This window comes from Brienomyrus brachyistius, chromosome 1 (genome assembly GCF_023856365.1).
Source record: "Brienomyrus brachyistius isolate T26 chromosome 1, BBRACH_0.4, whole genome shotgun sequence".
NCBI classification, from domain to species: domain Eukaryota; kingdom Metazoa; phylum Chordata; class Actinopteri; order Osteoglossiformes; family Mormyridae; genus Brienomyrus; species Brienomyrus brachyistius.
The window spans coordinates 50,607,364-50,624,129 of record NC_064533.1 but is presented as its reverse complement, the minus strand read 5'-3'; the positions used below and the strand labels follow the sequence as shown (position 1 = coordinate 50,624,129).

General features: G+C 40.8%; 1 protein-coding gene across 3 annotated transcripts; it reads right to left on the bottom strand.

Annotated features, from left to right (window-relative positions):
- Positions 1-508: 508 nt before the first annotated feature.
- spopla (speckle type BTB/POZ protein like a) lies at positions 509-16,102 on the bottom strand. 3 transcript variants are annotated; one of them, XM_049017763.1, is made up of 12 exons: positions 15,884-16,102; positions 12,142-12,309; positions 10,730-10,864; positions 9,457-9,578; positions 9,090-9,241; positions 8,794-8,921; positions 6,641-6,818; positions 6,083-6,138; positions 5,861-5,983; positions 5,115-5,257; positions 4,968-5,021; positions 509-4,374 (listed from the first exon to the last, which is right to left on the bottom strand). In XM_049017763.1, exons 3-12 carry the CDS (start codon positions 10,805-10,807, stop codon positions 4,230-4,232), a joined length of 1,179 nt encoding a protein of 392 aa, XP_048873720.1. In that variant the 5' UTR covers positions 10,808-10,864; positions 12,142-12,309; positions 15,884-16,102; the 3' UTR covers positions 509-4,229. The 3 variants fall into 3 exon arrangements, with proteins under 3 accessions (XP_048873720.1, XP_048873731.1, XP_048873739.1); XM_049017774.1 differs by having other exon boundaries at positions 12,142-12,236; XM_049017782.1 differs by lacking the exon at positions 12,142-12,309.
- Between the last annotated feature and the right edge of the window lie 664 nt (positions 16,103-16,766).

Here is a 16,766-nt window from a genome sequence, read left to right as displayed (position 1 = left end):
TGACAGCGCCAGCCCCCGAGGATGCATGTTGCTCGCTAATTACTCAACAACTTGGAACTTAAAAGGCTGGGCCCAGTGCTTCAACTAGGAGCAAAAAAAATAAAATAAGCAAGATGTCAGTATTTAATGGACACTTTAGAAGGATACAAGACATCTACAGTCATTTCCATTTCCGTGAAATTTGAGTTTGAATCTGTTTTACGGCTAGATCGGCGACTTGAATTTACCTTACAACTGAATAGGAGACTCAGTAGTGCTGGTTTAAAACATTATTACACATTAAGAAATAATTCATCAAACATGCTAGAAAATTTTTGGTGCATCAGCTGAGTTGTGTTCGGGGTCTCATGACCAAAACCTCCAGTTTAATCAGTGCCCATTACAGAATCAGCTGTAAAATCTGACTAATGGAAACTCATGAGGCATTTCTTATTACTACAACATGGTTTCTTCGAGTCGTTTATCTGAAAATCACCACGGACTACAAATTTACACTTGAGACTATAAGTGCAATAAAAAATGTTTATTACATTTATTTTCTGAATTGTTACAGATGACTGAATGGGCCAAGAACACGTTCTTCCATGTACACAAACACTCAAAATCAGTCTAGGGTATTTTTGGGCACACAATAAAGTGGATGAAACCAAGATTTAAAATAACCGACATCGTGCGAATTGAACAAACAAACAGGTAAAGGTGTCAGTCCAGATACATCAGTTGCCTGGGAAACAACCTTCATTCTATAAGCATCCCTTAGGCTCAAACCAGCCACGCACCACTAGCTGATGATCAAAAAGGCAAGTCTTCAAAACCAGTGGATGGTATCGTGTCGCGTGCTGTTTAACCAAACAGTAAGCGAAAAGTGACTTTTAATGGATAGCCCAAGACACTCCCACCAAAATCATGGCAACCATAAACGCCAAAAAACACCATGACCCAACTGCTACCACTAGGCGTATAAAACTATATTTTAACGGCTTCTGTATTTTTGGTCACACATTCGGAGTTAGAGCTGTATCTGAACACACACGGAGATTCAATGAAGGCTACACAGAAACGCCACAATCGCTTTACTTCAGGACATGAGGGGAGGAAGAGCAATTAAATGTTAAGTATAAACTGTCAAAAACAGGAAGGCATCAATGTTTTCCTTATTTTTTTTTTTAGAGTGACGCTGAAAACAGTCTTCAGTTAGTTTAGGCTACCTAAAGAAAAAAAAGTCACAGCATTTTTTTTCAGCATCTGCTGATTCACTAGTGGTAAATATTTCAATATGTTCACCTCATCAACATACCTCATCGCTGGCTGCTCAAATAAAACTTCTGTATTTACAATATTCCCAAAAGCAAAGTTTTTTGCTATGAAGAGTGAGCAAAAACCTTAAGGACGTCACTGGGGTATAAAAATGGGCAGAGATGAATGTTAATGTGCTCTATGTAGTTCAGAACTACCAACATGAATCTAGGAAGGCAGCAAGGGCATCGACAAAGTAAAGCAAATATTACACAGCAATTGTGCATTACAGACCAGTGAAATGGGTCTAGTCAACAAGAGATTACATCCCTGCCCTTTGTAGTTACATTTGAATTGGCACTCCATTGGGGTCAATGGAACCCCCTTACAATGTGGAAATCAGCGCTTTTTGAGGGACTCACTTGGACACAAACATTATATGGCCTCAACACCAAACGCAGCCTCTTTGGTCGGAGTGTTCATGGATATTTGTCCTGGAAAAATCCGATCTTTTGCGAGTGTGTGTGTGTTTTTCATGATTCCCATGTGACAGGAACAAACATTTCACTCAGCAGTTAACATGCAGTACACAGCAAACACCAGCTCTAGTTTTTCTGAGTGTAATGAATGATATCCATTATGTGAACGAATATGAACTCAAACAGAACTGAAAATAAAGACAGAGATTTGATCAGTAACACACTTTAAGGATTTGTTCAGCAGACATATGACTTGCATGGTACATTTGCAGACAACAAATTAACTGATTAACTGGACAAAGTCAATATACTATATCCATCAGAATATACCGTGCGTCAACTGATCATAGCACAGTGACTCAGTTTGTTTCGATTTGTTTTCTTTGCATGATTAGAACAACAACTCGGTGAAAATGACAAAGTACAGAGAATGTTAAAAATGTAAAAATGAGAAAAAAATATGGGCTAACACTGGTTCAATTGAAGATACGTGTCACTCATTTTCAGCCTCTCCAATTAGATCAAAGAATTTGCAAAAAAAAAAAAGGTAAATGTGAAATGTGACATAACTGGAACAATCAAAGCAGGAAGGTGGAAGGTAACAGCAAGGGGATCAGACTGCCAGGAACACTGAAGAAAGACGGACAGGTGTGGCTCTCGTTCATAAATAGGATATCAAAGCTTGTGTATGTGAAACAAAAGACCTTAATGCCCAGTTCAAAAATAGTTTGCGTTTCTAGCTAGGAAACGAAATTCACTGCGACCTCCCTTTAATTCTAAGGACTTGTGCAATGCACGTCGATACATGCACCGTGTAAGACACAAATATATATTGTGGATGGTAATCTACTAAAGTACAGCAGCAGCAGCTCATCTCTGGGAGGTACATTTGCTTTGGTACAGGTCTGGCTGAGAAATTGTACATAGAAGAGGAGCACAGGATTGAGGAGATACAGAAATGGAAGGGTGGGGGTTGGGGGGGGGGATAGGCAAGAAAAAACTGGAGCAAAGGAGCCAACAAACCGGGTTTGTCTCTTTTTTTTTTTTTTTTTTTGTTTTATAACATTACTGGAGTAAGTTACCCCAGAGGACAAAAAGTCTCAGCACAGAAAACGCTGAAACAAGTTGATTACAAAAAAAAAAAACAAACCAGCTGAGGGGGGAGGAGGGATACAAAAAAAAAAAAAAAAAAAAAAAAAAACTTGTAACAAACACTGACACTTTTAGTGACATTAAAAAACACCATCAAAAAGCAGGACGACTGAATGAACGCTCGGGTTGCCACCACTCGATTACAGCAGTTACGCCAGATGCCATTATACTGCAAATTAAAGCAGCCAATGATTCTCCTTCGCGGATTTAAGATTCTGGCCTTCGAAGACGTACGCTGACGCTATGGGACAGCGATGCTCAGCACCCTGTTTCCCCGTCTTCCAAGAACATTGTGCTTTTTTTTTCCCTCTTCAAACACGGATTAAATGACCATTTCACTATTATTTTTTCCATCCCTACATGGATATTCATGTAAGTTGGGGTGGGGGCTGGACAGGTATACTGATTGTTCCTTCAGACTGATCGCTCCCCCTTTCTCATTCATGGCAACGGCACAGCAGTTCATAAAAATTCCAGAAAACCGTGCCACTTAAGGAATGGAGAAGTCAACCTGACATGACTACTGAACAACTCCGTTAACCTGAAGGGGTTCGCGGGCGGGCGGGGGGGGGGGGGGGGGGGGTCATACGTGTGACATCACCTTGGAAATCAAACCTCACAGTAAACAAACCTGCATGTTTACCCTTGATACTGAGGTGTACAATATACAAAAGTTCATCATGTTAAATCCAACATCACATAAATTCTCATAATGCATTTTACAAGTATTTTTTCCCCATTTAATCTACTTCATCTCCTGCCTTTTGAAAATGGTAAACGTGTTTTTTTTCCATACATGAACGGTGCCATCAATATGGGGCATATATTTGAAAGTAGTAAATAGAAGAAAATGTGTCACAATTTCATAATGTCTAGTCACAGAATATGCTAAACAAATGATATACAATATTTCCCATTAATTAAATATTCAATGACAGGTTCCTATAGAACTTCATATTAAAACTACAGCATTATGGGAACTAGTGCAATCTGGAGGAGGCCTGGAATCTTTGCCAAGGCAGGCACACAGTTAAATACAGATAACAATATAAACTCTTGAGCAATGGCATTAGATTAAGGCCATTTTACAGAAAACATTGCAAAATAAAGCTTGCGGACCAAACAAAGAAGATGGTTGGGGGGGGGGGGGGGGTACTCTTCCAAAATCCGAAGAAACCAGTGTTATGCATTTCCCGGCCCCTGAAGAGCAAACAATTGGGTTGGACATGAAACAAACAAGCTCCGCCCATTTTTGGTGGTGCTGGTGGTGGGGGTAAGGGGAGGGGGGGGGGGGTTGATGCCCCCAACATCACAATCCATTATGATTCGTTCCAGTAAGAGTCTCTCAGGAAAGTGGACCAATCAGGACTGTTTTAGGCGTTTCCTGGGCAGGCCAAAGGGCGGGCACTGGGCAGATGCCAGGGCACGAAAGGCCTCTGCCACTAAGTGAGGGTGGGATTGGATCATTGATTTCCAGCCTGCAGTCTCCATTATGTCAGTCGCTTGACTACAAAAAAAAAAAAAAATGGATGCATTAATATGCTAATACACAACTATTTGCATTAATAGGCAATTATGATAAACGCTCATGCAAGTTAATGACCAGAACAACAAAAGATCGATTATAAGTTGTTGTTGTTGTTCAGTTAGGGCCCACAATCCCGGCCTATTAACTACTCTAAAGTCACAAGGATGATTCCAGAAATTGTGCTTCGTGAAGCTGTTTACTCCGGGGAGGACACCGCCAGCCGATAAGGGGGGGGGGGGGGGTGGCACTCGACTGGCCAAATTGAAATACTAGTCATGGTTCCTGGCCGCTGATATCTCACAGTGCTAGTCATCACAGAAAGAAATATCTTGGTTAGATCAAATGAGGTTACCTTACTGTGACTTTCAATTTATCTGCAGTCAAAACAAACCTCTCCAAAGAATATTCCAGTATTATTTCATTAGTGACACCGATACAGAGATATGGATTCTACCTATCAAACCGCAAAACCAGACCATCCATTTTGCACGTTAAACACATTGAAATGCACCTCAGCACAATAGATAAGTGTGTTATTAATGATGCATCATACATATCAGCTAATTACATACTTGCTATTCCAGTTTTTTCCATCTTTACAGCCCAATTGTCGCAAAACGCTGCACCTATAGACGGAAGGAAAAAAAGAAGTTGTATTCGAAAGCATTAAGGAAAAAACTGGGAATATCATCAGTGGGGGGAATGTTATTGGGACTCGCCTGTTGATAAAATCTATGGCTTGTGCTTTGAGCTGCTCAGCGCTGTGCAGATCGGCGAGGATGAGGATGTCAGCCACGTTCTCCACGGACAGGCTGCTGCACAGGGCTTCTTCACACATGACCTTCAGCCGCTCCAAGGCGTACTGGTGAAAGGGGTGTGTGTGGCGAGGGGGTGGGATGGGGGTGGGAAAGGAGTTTCATAAACTCAAACTGACACAAAAAAATCTGAAAGACACGCCAAAGGTACCAAAACTGGCGGGACAATATCTCAGATTCTCAGGGGTTCACAAACCATATGGTGGAGAAGAAAAGGAACATGCAAGTATCAATGAGAAATATTTCAGTTTAAAAAACTAGCTGGCTGCATATTGCTTGGTGAATGTCAACAATGTTAATTCCACTTAACCCAAGCTGGCCACCCAAAGATGGGTGTTGGAGTCCCAAACCACAAAAACGTGGGATTTTGCTTTAGTTTACAGTACGAACAATCCAATAGACACTCACAGAACCAGTCTCAGAAATGCATGTCAGCTAAAAACTGGGAATTCCAGCCAGCGGCATAATTTTTTGTAAAAAAAAAAAAAAAAAAAAAAAAAAAACAGAACCAACTCAGATAGCAGCAAGTTTGCAATAATTTCCGCTGCTCACCGAAAATGAGGTCGCCCCTCCCTATGGTGCGTGTGCACGCTTACAGATAGAAGTTAAGATCACGCACAAAAGTCCCTCCCCACTTTCCCGCGACTCACTTTGTCCGCTGCAGCTAACAAGTTATCGGCCATCTTCTCCAGGTTCGGCGCCTTTCCGGTGTAAATGAAGCCCATCATCTCCTTGAAGACGTCCGGGTCAACATCACTGATGTCAACTCGGTTCTGAGAGAAGCCCCAACACGTTAGGAGGAGGATCTGGCACCTCTCTGGACTCAGGTCCACAGTGTTCGCCAATCCCAGATGTTCAGTTCATAGTCTTACCTTTTTACTCTCCTCCATCTCATGCTCAAACATCGCATTAAAGACTGGCGATCTCGCTGCCAACCAAAGAGCAAACTGTGTCAAAACCTCATAAGCAGCATCATCCTACTAATACTACGTCCAAACCGATTTCAAGCAACCTCATTCCCGAAACAAGACGTACAAAAGGTGACATATAGCTAAACCCTACCAATGTTTTCAGATACCGTGCATTTTAAGATGGGCCCCCTTTCTGTCAGGCACAAACCATTTCCGCATAACTCACAATTATGCTAAAAGTGATAACTACTCAAACCAATACTATAAATAACCGGAGAAAATGATGCAAGATATAAGATGACAGCTCTGGAGGACCCCCTCCCTGCTCGCCTGTGTGTCCATGTGACAGGCTGCTGGGTGACAGTACCTCCGCAGAGGATGATTTAATTATACAGCTGTGCTGACAAGGATGGAGAGAGAGCACACCCAGAACTCCCGTTCAGAACTCTCACCACCCCGCCTGCCTTACTCACTGACGGGGCGCAGGGAATGAAGGAGAGCTCCTGGGGAGGGGCATACCTGCTAATATAGACTTATGTGCTTTGAACTCCTGCCCTCCCACGTAGAGGCTGCAGTCGGTAAAGCGCGAGCACTCCCACAGGTTGCCGAGGTCATCCGACAGCTGGCATTCTGGGACCCTCAGCACGTTCATGTTGGACTGGCCGGAGATGTTGACTGAGTCCTGGACCACACTCACCTACAAGATGCATAATATATTTTACCGGTTAGCATCCAACAGATTCCCTCACACCGGGGAACAAATATGATGAGCACTGTTTCTGCACAGCATGACTCATAAAGCGGACCTGCAGATATTTTCTGCTGATGTCAGCATATCAAAATAGTCCCTTATAAAAAGGATGAGCGAGCGACACACAGAAACAGCTGTGCAATATAACCATAAACTGCAAAGATCCAGAGAGAGACCTTGACATCAGCCTGTCCAGCAAGTGGACATGCATGTCTTGACTATGCTGCCACTAACACAATGCGATGTGTCATGATTTGTCTGGAAAGAATACCTGAAAACGTTCAGCTTTAGTGCATGTCATTTCATCATCAGTCTGATTTTTTTTCTGCATTTTCTGGTGATGGAGCTATTCCTTGTTGAATCCCATTATAAAGAAAACAAGCCACAAACCCAGCAATGCACTATTTACAGTTACTTATGGGCCAAATTCTGGAACCTTGAAAGCAGAATCAACATACAGAAGCTAAAGCCTATTATAGAATGGTGCCATATGATGCACAGCATATGGCCCTTATCGGTGCTTTTCCACTGCAAAGTACACAAGCCATAGCCAAGCCATAACCACGCTGAAATGGCACTAGCAGGGATGAAAGCAAAACCAAACCCAGCTGGCAGCTTCATCAACATATGATTGGTCGAAATGCATGGAGATACTGGTGTTTAGCACATGCATTATCTGATGGAAGAATTGTATATTTTATATATTATTCATTATGAGTAGTATCGCACATTGGGGTGTATTAATGCATTCCTGATAACTCTGAACTTAAATTTCCAACCTCCTACTTAAAATACTACAAAACATCTGAACGGAATGGATTTGTAATGCAAATATAAGCAGGAAAATACTAATTCCACAAGGTTTTGAAAGTTGCACAACATAGCAATTCTCACAGACCTACTAGCAGAAATAAGCAAATAGTAAATTATGATGTACACCGTGCGAACAGTAAATAAGTGTCTCCGGTTTAATGCCACTGTCACTCTGCGAACTCGACGACGCCTTTATCAAGCTGTCCCTTTCCTTAGTGGAAAACTAAAGCGAGCTGGAACTGTGCTCTCTTTGCGGTATAGCTTGGGTATGGGTCGGTTACTGCCAGTGGAAAGGAGCCAACACAGTGGGAAATTCCCACCAAAAAAAAAAAACCTACCGACATGTGAAGCCAGGAAAAATGCTTAAACGTCCCCCTTGAAAGAGGACATAGGAGCATTTGCCCACAAATGTCCACAGGAGACAAGTGAACACTGCCATACTGTTGTGTATAACTTTGTAATTAATGTTTCCTCCTTTGCAATGTTCTACAGGAAATTTATGAACCGAAATGCAAAAGGTTAAGTCAAAACGGAAAGAAAACAAACGTGAGAATTCCTATGATGCAGCCAATTTTCATAAAAAAATTAATTAAGTTCCCTGGCAAAGCTTTAATTAATGACGAAAGATATTCCATCTTCAATTTGTAGCTAATCGGCTTTAAGAAATTGCCAATTTCCCAGAAAATGGTAATAAACTGTCTAACAGACTTCGTCAGATGTACTTTTAGAAGCTTCTCCTCTTCTCTTTCATACCCTGCACATTGTCGAGTTTCAAATAAACACAAAGAACAGCAGATTTAACCTGTGCTTTCAGGGTGACGTTAAAATACACGGACATATGCAAACACTAAAGGGACCCTTGCAAAATGATTTTAACAGCTTCAATTAAAGCTACATAATGAATTTTTGTAGCCGTAGAAATGTTTTGCACATTTAACAAAGAGCTTGAATATACAGAAAATTAGCATGATCCAGGACAAGCTAAAAATAGATGCAGTTCTGTGGCAATGAAATTTACAATTATACTGAGAAGCAGCATTCACCTTGTGCAATATGGAGGAACACGAACAAAACACGAGATTGCATTTGGGGAAACATGGGTTGTTACCTCACAGAACAGCGTCAGCTTGTCATCCGGAAGGAGGCCGTTCGCTTCATCAAGCAGAAAGTCTCTTCTAATAAACTTCTTGAACCCCCAATCCTTCCCCTGGACAAATCGATAAGCTCTTTGGCTTTCTACAGGAAAAAGGAAACATTCGTTTCTCAGACTGTTTCCTGTAACTTTTGCTTTAGAGCAAACAAATACTTGATGATGCAGCTGATTTGCAAACAGTAAGTATCACGGTTTGTCAGTATTTTTTGCACAGTTATCATTGGGCTGACTGTCATTCGGCTGCATCTTACCCATTGCTTTAGTTTCTTCTCTTTTTGCGTTCAATAAAGAAAATTTGAACTTTGCTCTAACTTCACTTTTTGGACAACTAACAAGCAATAAATACAAGGACAGGTAATCCTTGCTTTCATCATCAAGTCCCTTTGGGTTAACTCGCAAACACCTGGAAAATAAGAAGGGGGAAAAGGGGACTTGAATTTCAAAGGACGAAATGACAAGATGATAATTAGTTTTTAATAATTCAACTTACAATATATACCATCATAAAGCTGCAGGCAAACAGACGGTATTCTATTAAGATGTAAGACTGAAGTAAATTTGGTCTCAGTTTCTAGAACGCGGCAATCGCTAGCATGGGTCAGATGAGAAGGACCTCACCATTTCATCTTGTCGTTGGGGCCCGATGAGAACGTGGAGCTCTTCAGCACCTCCCCCATTTCCTCCCGGCTAAAACTGAAGTTGTTTATGGTCCACATGTAAGAAAACTTGACTACCTTAACCTTAAAGCGGTGAGGGAGGGAAAAAAAATAATCACAATATTCCATCATTTTAAGGAAGCCACAATATCACCTATAAACCTACAAAAAAAAACCCAGAGACACTATATCAAAGATGCTCAGATGGTACTAGGCAAGACTGCAGAAATGAGGCCTTGTTAAAGTGTACAAGTTACAGTCAAGAACAAGGTGAAAAGGGAAATTAACTATTAACTGAAAGAGCATTTATTTAGGTTACGATGCAAGTAGTAAATAGAAATTATTCCGCACTTTCCCTACCGCTTCAAATGACACAAGGGTTTTCTGAAAACCAGGCAGAGTACAAATAGGTAAGTTCCTCTAACAGAGAAACAATCAGTTCAGTCTTGTCTACAAATTCTAGATGAATACACACCTTGCTAACTGAGAATAAATAAAGGCCCTACAAGAAACCCAATGCTTTTTCATTTTCAGTAGATCTACTAAAGCAAAAGAAGGCTTCTGCGAAGAAACAGTGTTTTACATCAGACAGACACTGTTCACGACTGGAGGATCTAGGACTGAGCTGGAATCAGCAACTGGGATCAGAGTTTCGCAGCTACTCGTCTCTGCCAGTGGTACTCGAGTAATGAAGCTCCTACTCTGAGAGCTTGCGAAATGTCACTCAGGTGAACACTTTTCAAAGAAAGGTCAAACTCAAAATACACACACAGACATACACCTTGAATTCAGCAAAGCACTTGCCTAACTGCCATAACGTAACCCAGATGGGATAATGCAAGCAGCTTGTGCCCATCTCTGGAAAACACTTTGACCTTAAATCACAGAGCCACAAGACCGTGGAGCCTAAGTGATCAAATGTGAAGTATGAGGGAATATTCATCTAATGATGCAACTCCAGAGTCAGAACCCACCCAAAGAGCGAAGCAACCTGCTGGCTCTCAGTTCACCACGGACAGTTCCTCACTAGGCAAATACAGGCCTGCAGTCACTGAAGTTTTGGTTCGTTACCTTTAACTGATCCGGTAAGCATTAAAAATGAATGAACTACCCAAAATGAACTATTATATCACCCAACATACTCCACATTTTGATGCCTTTAACAACAGAAATCAACATACCACCTGTTGTCCAGAGAAAGGAATACAAGCACAGCAGATAAATATATGATTTACCTGTGTGTAGCACCAGCTTTCAGCCACAGGTCCACAGGACATCTCCCCTGGAGGAGGGGGGGTGGAGACCCGTGACATCACCAGCTGAACCCCCAGGCAGAACCGCCGACAAACTGTTACGCTTCACCACGTGACCTTCCGAAAGGAGGGGGAAAAGCATTGTTACAGATGGATGAACGGTCACACGAACAACAGGAATGTGCGGAAGCAGCTTCATAAAGCAGTGAGACTGAAAAGACGAAACCTCACACGTCAACTTAGTGGCAAAAATAACGTCACATTAATTCTGACACAAACCACAGAATCCTTCAAATTAGCCTTGAAGCAGTAATGGAGAGCAATGAAGTGAATGTAACTAATCTGCTAGCTACTTGACAGATAATTCATCTTTTTTTTAAGTAACAGCCAAATTATTTATTAAAAAGCATGCATTTGTGCTATTTACATTATATAACAACTCGATATACAGAAAAGTGAAATGTTTTAGTCCTGTCAAAAGTACTCAAGTCTCTTTGTCCCTTTATTTGCTGAATTCTTGGGTACTACATGTCTGATTAAAACATCCGCTACCAGGTCTGTACTTGATATTGAGATAACGCAGTCGAGTTAGCGTTACCTAGCTGTACCCTGAAAAATTATCTTCAGATCACTTGACTTGCAGAAATACTTTATCTAAGGAGTTTATCGTACTGTTATTCACTTATACCCCATTTACATATATTTAGCAAACTTTAACAATGTGACTTTTGTCTGTGCTGGAAATAGAGTGACCAGTGTGACATGTGCAGTACAACAGAGCACTTTTACTTTACAGATCTTGTAATTACAAGTCTGTAATTACGACCAACGACAGTCACTCCTCAATGCAAGCATGCGCCTGCATCATGTGCTGGCTTGAAACAGCTTAATGACTGGGAGTGAACCGAGGACAAGATGAAAGAGCAATGTTTTAATTAACTTGAAATAAGACTAAAAGCTTCAGATGACAGTTTAAACAACAACTGGATATGCAATATCAAAATAACACTGGAAAAACGATGTGTCTCAATATTGGGGTGATATCTACCGACAGCTGAAAACCAAATGATACTGAACTTGAAAGACTTTAACAAGATCAGAGAATTCAGCATTGTCACCCTGTTTAACAATGACACATTCAGTCGGAGAAAGAGGAACACTTGTGCAATTACAACTGTGCAATAAACACGAAACACATAAAATTCTTATAGCACCATCAAATGCAAATACTGGTTTCATCCAGAACACTTGTGACTCAGAACGTAAATACTGATTTTGAGGCAATATACTGTTAAACTGACAATTAAATTTAAATGGGTAACACAAGAATGAAAAAATTTCAAACGATAATTTAAGGGAAATTTTGCAATGCCCAGCCCCCCCAACGCACTTACTGAAGATGCTGAAGAAGGTGTGTGTCTCATGCTATCACCCAGGACATCACCGCATGTTAACTGCATGCGAAGGTGGTGTAGTGGTGACCGGAAGACTGCGACGAGAAGGCAGTTTTCGATTAGGTAATAACCGCACGCTCTACGGTCATCCCAGCAGAAGCCATCGTCCTGAAGGCAAGAGTTAAGCGATGGCACCGATGTTAGTAGAAGGCAAGCGCACGTCAACTTCAGGGCAAAGATAATAGCAAAACAAGACAGCGCATAGGCATGCAGCTCTGATTATCAGTCTCAAAGAAAGTATTTTTTGCAACGTCCAAGGGCCATGATTCCCTTACTGAGGCAAGGGAGCTAATGACCAGGAATGGAGTCACGATATTATAGAAAATGAAAGACACACACACAGGAGTACTGAATTTTGTACTTCAAAACACAGTTCCTCAAAAAACAAACAAACCAAATCATACCGACCTAGTGGTATTATTCACACAAAATAAATAACTTGATACATTAGTTCTCCATTGCGTCAAGTTATTTAACTGGCACCAGTGGCTGGAAAGTATCATCTGGAAGATTTGCAATACATATTCTGCAAGCAAAAAGACCAGGATGCACTGGTTGCATTTTCCTTGGCTGATCCCGCCTGCCAATTTTTTTTAAAGCCTGACTTGCCGATATTGATCCTTTCTGCAAAAAAATATTTTTTGAAAAAACATTTTCAAATAAAAACAGCTACACAGGTGTCAAATTAATTAGAGATGCCCCGATCCAATATCCAGATAAGTATCGGCACCGATCCAGACCTATTAGACAGATCGGGTATCGGCCATATGTTACCGATCCAGGTCCGATACTTTCTTATTCAGTTTTCAGCAGTCTGTGAAAAGATGGCTTCTTGTTAAAATGATTTGTACAATCAATTGCAGGACAGATATTTCCTATTTTAGATGTGTTTTGCGTCTTTCAAGGTGAACGCTAATGCTACCTCAGCATTTTGCCACTCAGTGGGTTTGAGTGCAGTGACTTTTGCCAGCAGTGACGTCATGCACATACCTTTTGCAGTACAAGGAGCATAAGAACATCAGATAAGAGGGTGCCACTCTGGAAGTATTTTTATGTTAACAACAACAACAACAACTAGTAGCACAGCCATTTGCAATCTTTGAAAAAAAGAAAGTTTGGAGAGGTGGAAGTAGCATTTAGTGGAAAATCCTACTCAACAAAAGCACACGCAACTGTGATATGTGAGTAATATGGAAGAAAAAAAAAACAATGGATGATTTGGGGGTCGCAGGTTTTGCACACTCACTACAGCTTGTGACACACAAGGGGCTGCTATCACAATGAAGTGTAAGTGATGCTGTTGCTAGTAAGAGAAAAACTGTGGGGCATTTTAAACATTTGCCCCTTAAATACACTCTCTTCAAGACATTCAAACTGAACTGCAAATGCATCAAAAACGCTTAAAACATGATGTACAAACGAAGTGGAACAGTATGTTATTTTCATTTGCATATATTAGTTTTAAAATTTACAATAAAGTATTAATATTTTATATGAAAAAATATTTATTATACTAAAATATTAAAGTTAAAAGAGCTCTTGCATCAGAATCTGGATCAGTACTGGCAGTCGTGTATCAGAATTGGGGTGGAGGTAACAAATGTGGATTGACCCATCCCTAAAATTAGTATGGTCGTTCCAAATGTTTTTGAGGTAGTTACTCCATGGACAACTTTTTTGTTCACGTCTAACATACTGCGAATTTAAAGTCTTCATCCTACACTGCAAAGAATCTCCAAACAGGCACATTTCCCTTACCTATCAAGTAATATTAGCAGGGGAGGGAAGGTAAGAGCCAGGAGGCATGACAGTGGATTGAAACTGAGTTATGAAAAAAAGTAATATTACTTGGTGAACTACTTGATCGGCTCATCAAATTGGCTATGTTTAGACTGATTGACCTATTGGCGGTCAGCGCCGATCTGGGGGAAAATCGGCCATTTCCAGACACTAGCCACACAGACACACACATAGTACAGAAAGTACTTGCCATACAGTGAAAAGTACATAAAAACATATATACAGAGAACTAACTAATGAACGATTGCCAACAACTTCACGCATCTGTAAAAAGTATTTATGATTTCAAAAAAGTCTCATGGTACGGTGAGGTTTCGTTTGGTTACCTCAGAACGGTCAGAGAGGACGTTTAAAAAAGGTCCACTCTGCGTTTGCAACAAACAGAAGGCCCCAACAGCTACACCACAGACACACAAAGCCCGCCCATGTGTGGAAAGTGCCTGGCGCACTTCACAAAGTCACCCAAAGAAGGCTAATTGCAGCACTGTCATGCAAACACCACTTTTCACCTTAACAACGCGGCAGCATCAGAATGGTGCCAATGTAATTAGGAAAACCGCATAACTATATTTGGGTCTTAAGAAAACACTCATCAGTTAGAAATGACGCTGTATAAAATCACCTGCCACCAGACGTCAGACATGTTTACTCTCTGGAGCAGAAATGAACAAACTCAATTTCCATCACACAGCCGCATCTTAACTGCCAACTTCACACTGCTATAATACTTCAGGCATTTGGAAGATTATTTTACCCCCTTAAAAGCATTTCAGTTTGCAACAAGTCCTGCAATGGACCAGAATGAATCTCACGACACTTCAAATCCTGACAAACCCTAAAGAAACGGCACCAGTTAGTGTTTCTAAACCTCTGTGCATCCACTTCAGAAAAACACTGCAAACATGTCAAACCGCACATATTTTACTGTCAGAGATGCATCAGTTATATTTACATTGTGAACTTAGTTTACTTACCTCAGTGCAAAAAAAAATTAAATTTATTAAAAGTGCGTGCTTTGTTTATCAGGAAAGGGAACTCTATGACAGATGAGTACAACTACCTGCTTTTTCAGACTCTGCTGTTCAACAACTAGGTGAAGGTGACACGTGTGTGTGTGTGTGTGTGTGTGTGTGTGTGTGTGTGTGTGTGTGAGTGAGTGAGAGAGAAAGAGTACGTATGTGAGTGTGAGAGAAAGTGTCTGTATAAATGTGAAACAGAAAGAGTATGTTTGGAAGAGGGGGGACAGGAAGATAAACTAGACAACAACAAAAACAAAAAAACTTTCTCCAATTTTCGATACTCAAACACACCAACCCTTCTTCCACTGGGACACTTGGAAGCCCCCAAGTTTAAAAGGGGACACGGGACACCATGATGACACTCCTCACCAACACACAAAACACAGCATCCGTGCCTATTAATAACCGGTTTATTAATCATCAACCACTCTGGCTGATTAGCCAGGGCTTGTCCGAAGGATATTAAGAGCGGAGCTGCTAGCAGGCTACCGCTAGCCAACGCACGTTAGCCTGTAGCTAAGCGGAGCACGACACAGGGCCTCGAAAAGTAGCTAACCGGCAATCTAATCTATATTAACAGGACTGCGAAACAACAGGGGGAACAGGAGGGGGCAACATCACTTACTTTAGCTAGCTAGCTTGGCCTAATTCTCCACAGTCAAAAACAAGCACTACTCTGAAACAAAGGCCCACCAACATTTTTCACTACGGGTGGCTCGGAGTGTAATCAAGCGGCTGAAAGGCTATATATGCCCGATCGACAATTTTTTGGAGACATTCGCTGGGTCTTCCAGAAACATTACCTTAAGTGTCATATTTATCAAAACACTGTTTGAAATCTTATATAAAAATTATTTACAAACCTTTCTTTCACTCTTCCAGCAGGAACAGATCCCTAAATACCTGATGTGTTTCGCTCGCTTTGTTTGTGTGCAATTTCAGTAACTTAAAATTGAACTTTTTCCCTTCCTTGTTTTTCTTTTTTAAACAAACGCTCTGTTTTTCTGTCTCCTACAACAGCTTTGTACCCATAGCGGTGGCTGCAGCTTTGGTAATCTTTCCCAGGCAGAAAGCGCATGCGCAATAAGCGCTGAGTCCTCACCGAAACTTCCTGCTTTTTTTCTTTTCTTATTTTACCCCCTGTCTTCTTCTTCTTTTTTTAAATGCCGGCGTGATAGTTTCGCTTCTCTCACACTGGCCCGTGTTGATTCTGCAGAAAAAAACGGTCAAAACAATGTAATGTAATTTAGGCCGCAATGTATTATGACCAAACCACAGTACACTTTTCTGGAAAAGCAGTACGCTTGCTGATCAGCGTGAAGTAAAATTACATTTCTAGGACTCGCCGAAACAATACTTTGATTAATATTCAATATATAGAATTTATTTTCAATAGCTCGAAATTTCATTAAGATTAATTTGTGATGACATGAATCTACTGATGTTACAGTAATAGTATTTTTCCAGGATTTTAAGAAACTTTGCTAACAGAGGTGTATTACGGGAACAGATATGTCGCTCATATAAACATTATACCGTTTAATCAAAAGATCTATTATTTACTGAATAATGAATATTTGTTCGTATATGATACATAGTGACTTCTCATCTGTTTCGAATCGATGTACCGTTTAACTAATTATAAGAATTTGTTTATCAGCAGTACAATGATAAGTGTGTTGCGTCTTAGTTTCATTGTTCAGACCTCGATCGTCAGTGCGTAGAACAGAAATGTAATTCTCATTG

What these genes read in the sequence shown, in the direction of transcription:
- spopla (XM_049017763.1), bottom strand. Translation starts at nt 10,807, where the DNA reads ATGTCACGGGTCTCCACCCCCCCTCCTCCAGGGGAGATGTCCTGTGGA. An exon ending in ACATAAGTCTATATTAGCAG is followed by an intron (nt 6,139 to 6,640) that starts GTATGCCCCTCC and finishes TTTGGTTGGCAG; the next exon opens with CGAGATCGCCAGTCTTTAAT. An exon ending in GCCATAGATTTTATCAACAG is followed by an intron (nt 5,022 to 5,114) that starts GCGAGTCCCAAT and finishes TTCCGTCTATAG; the next exon opens with GTGCAGCGTTTTGCGACAAT.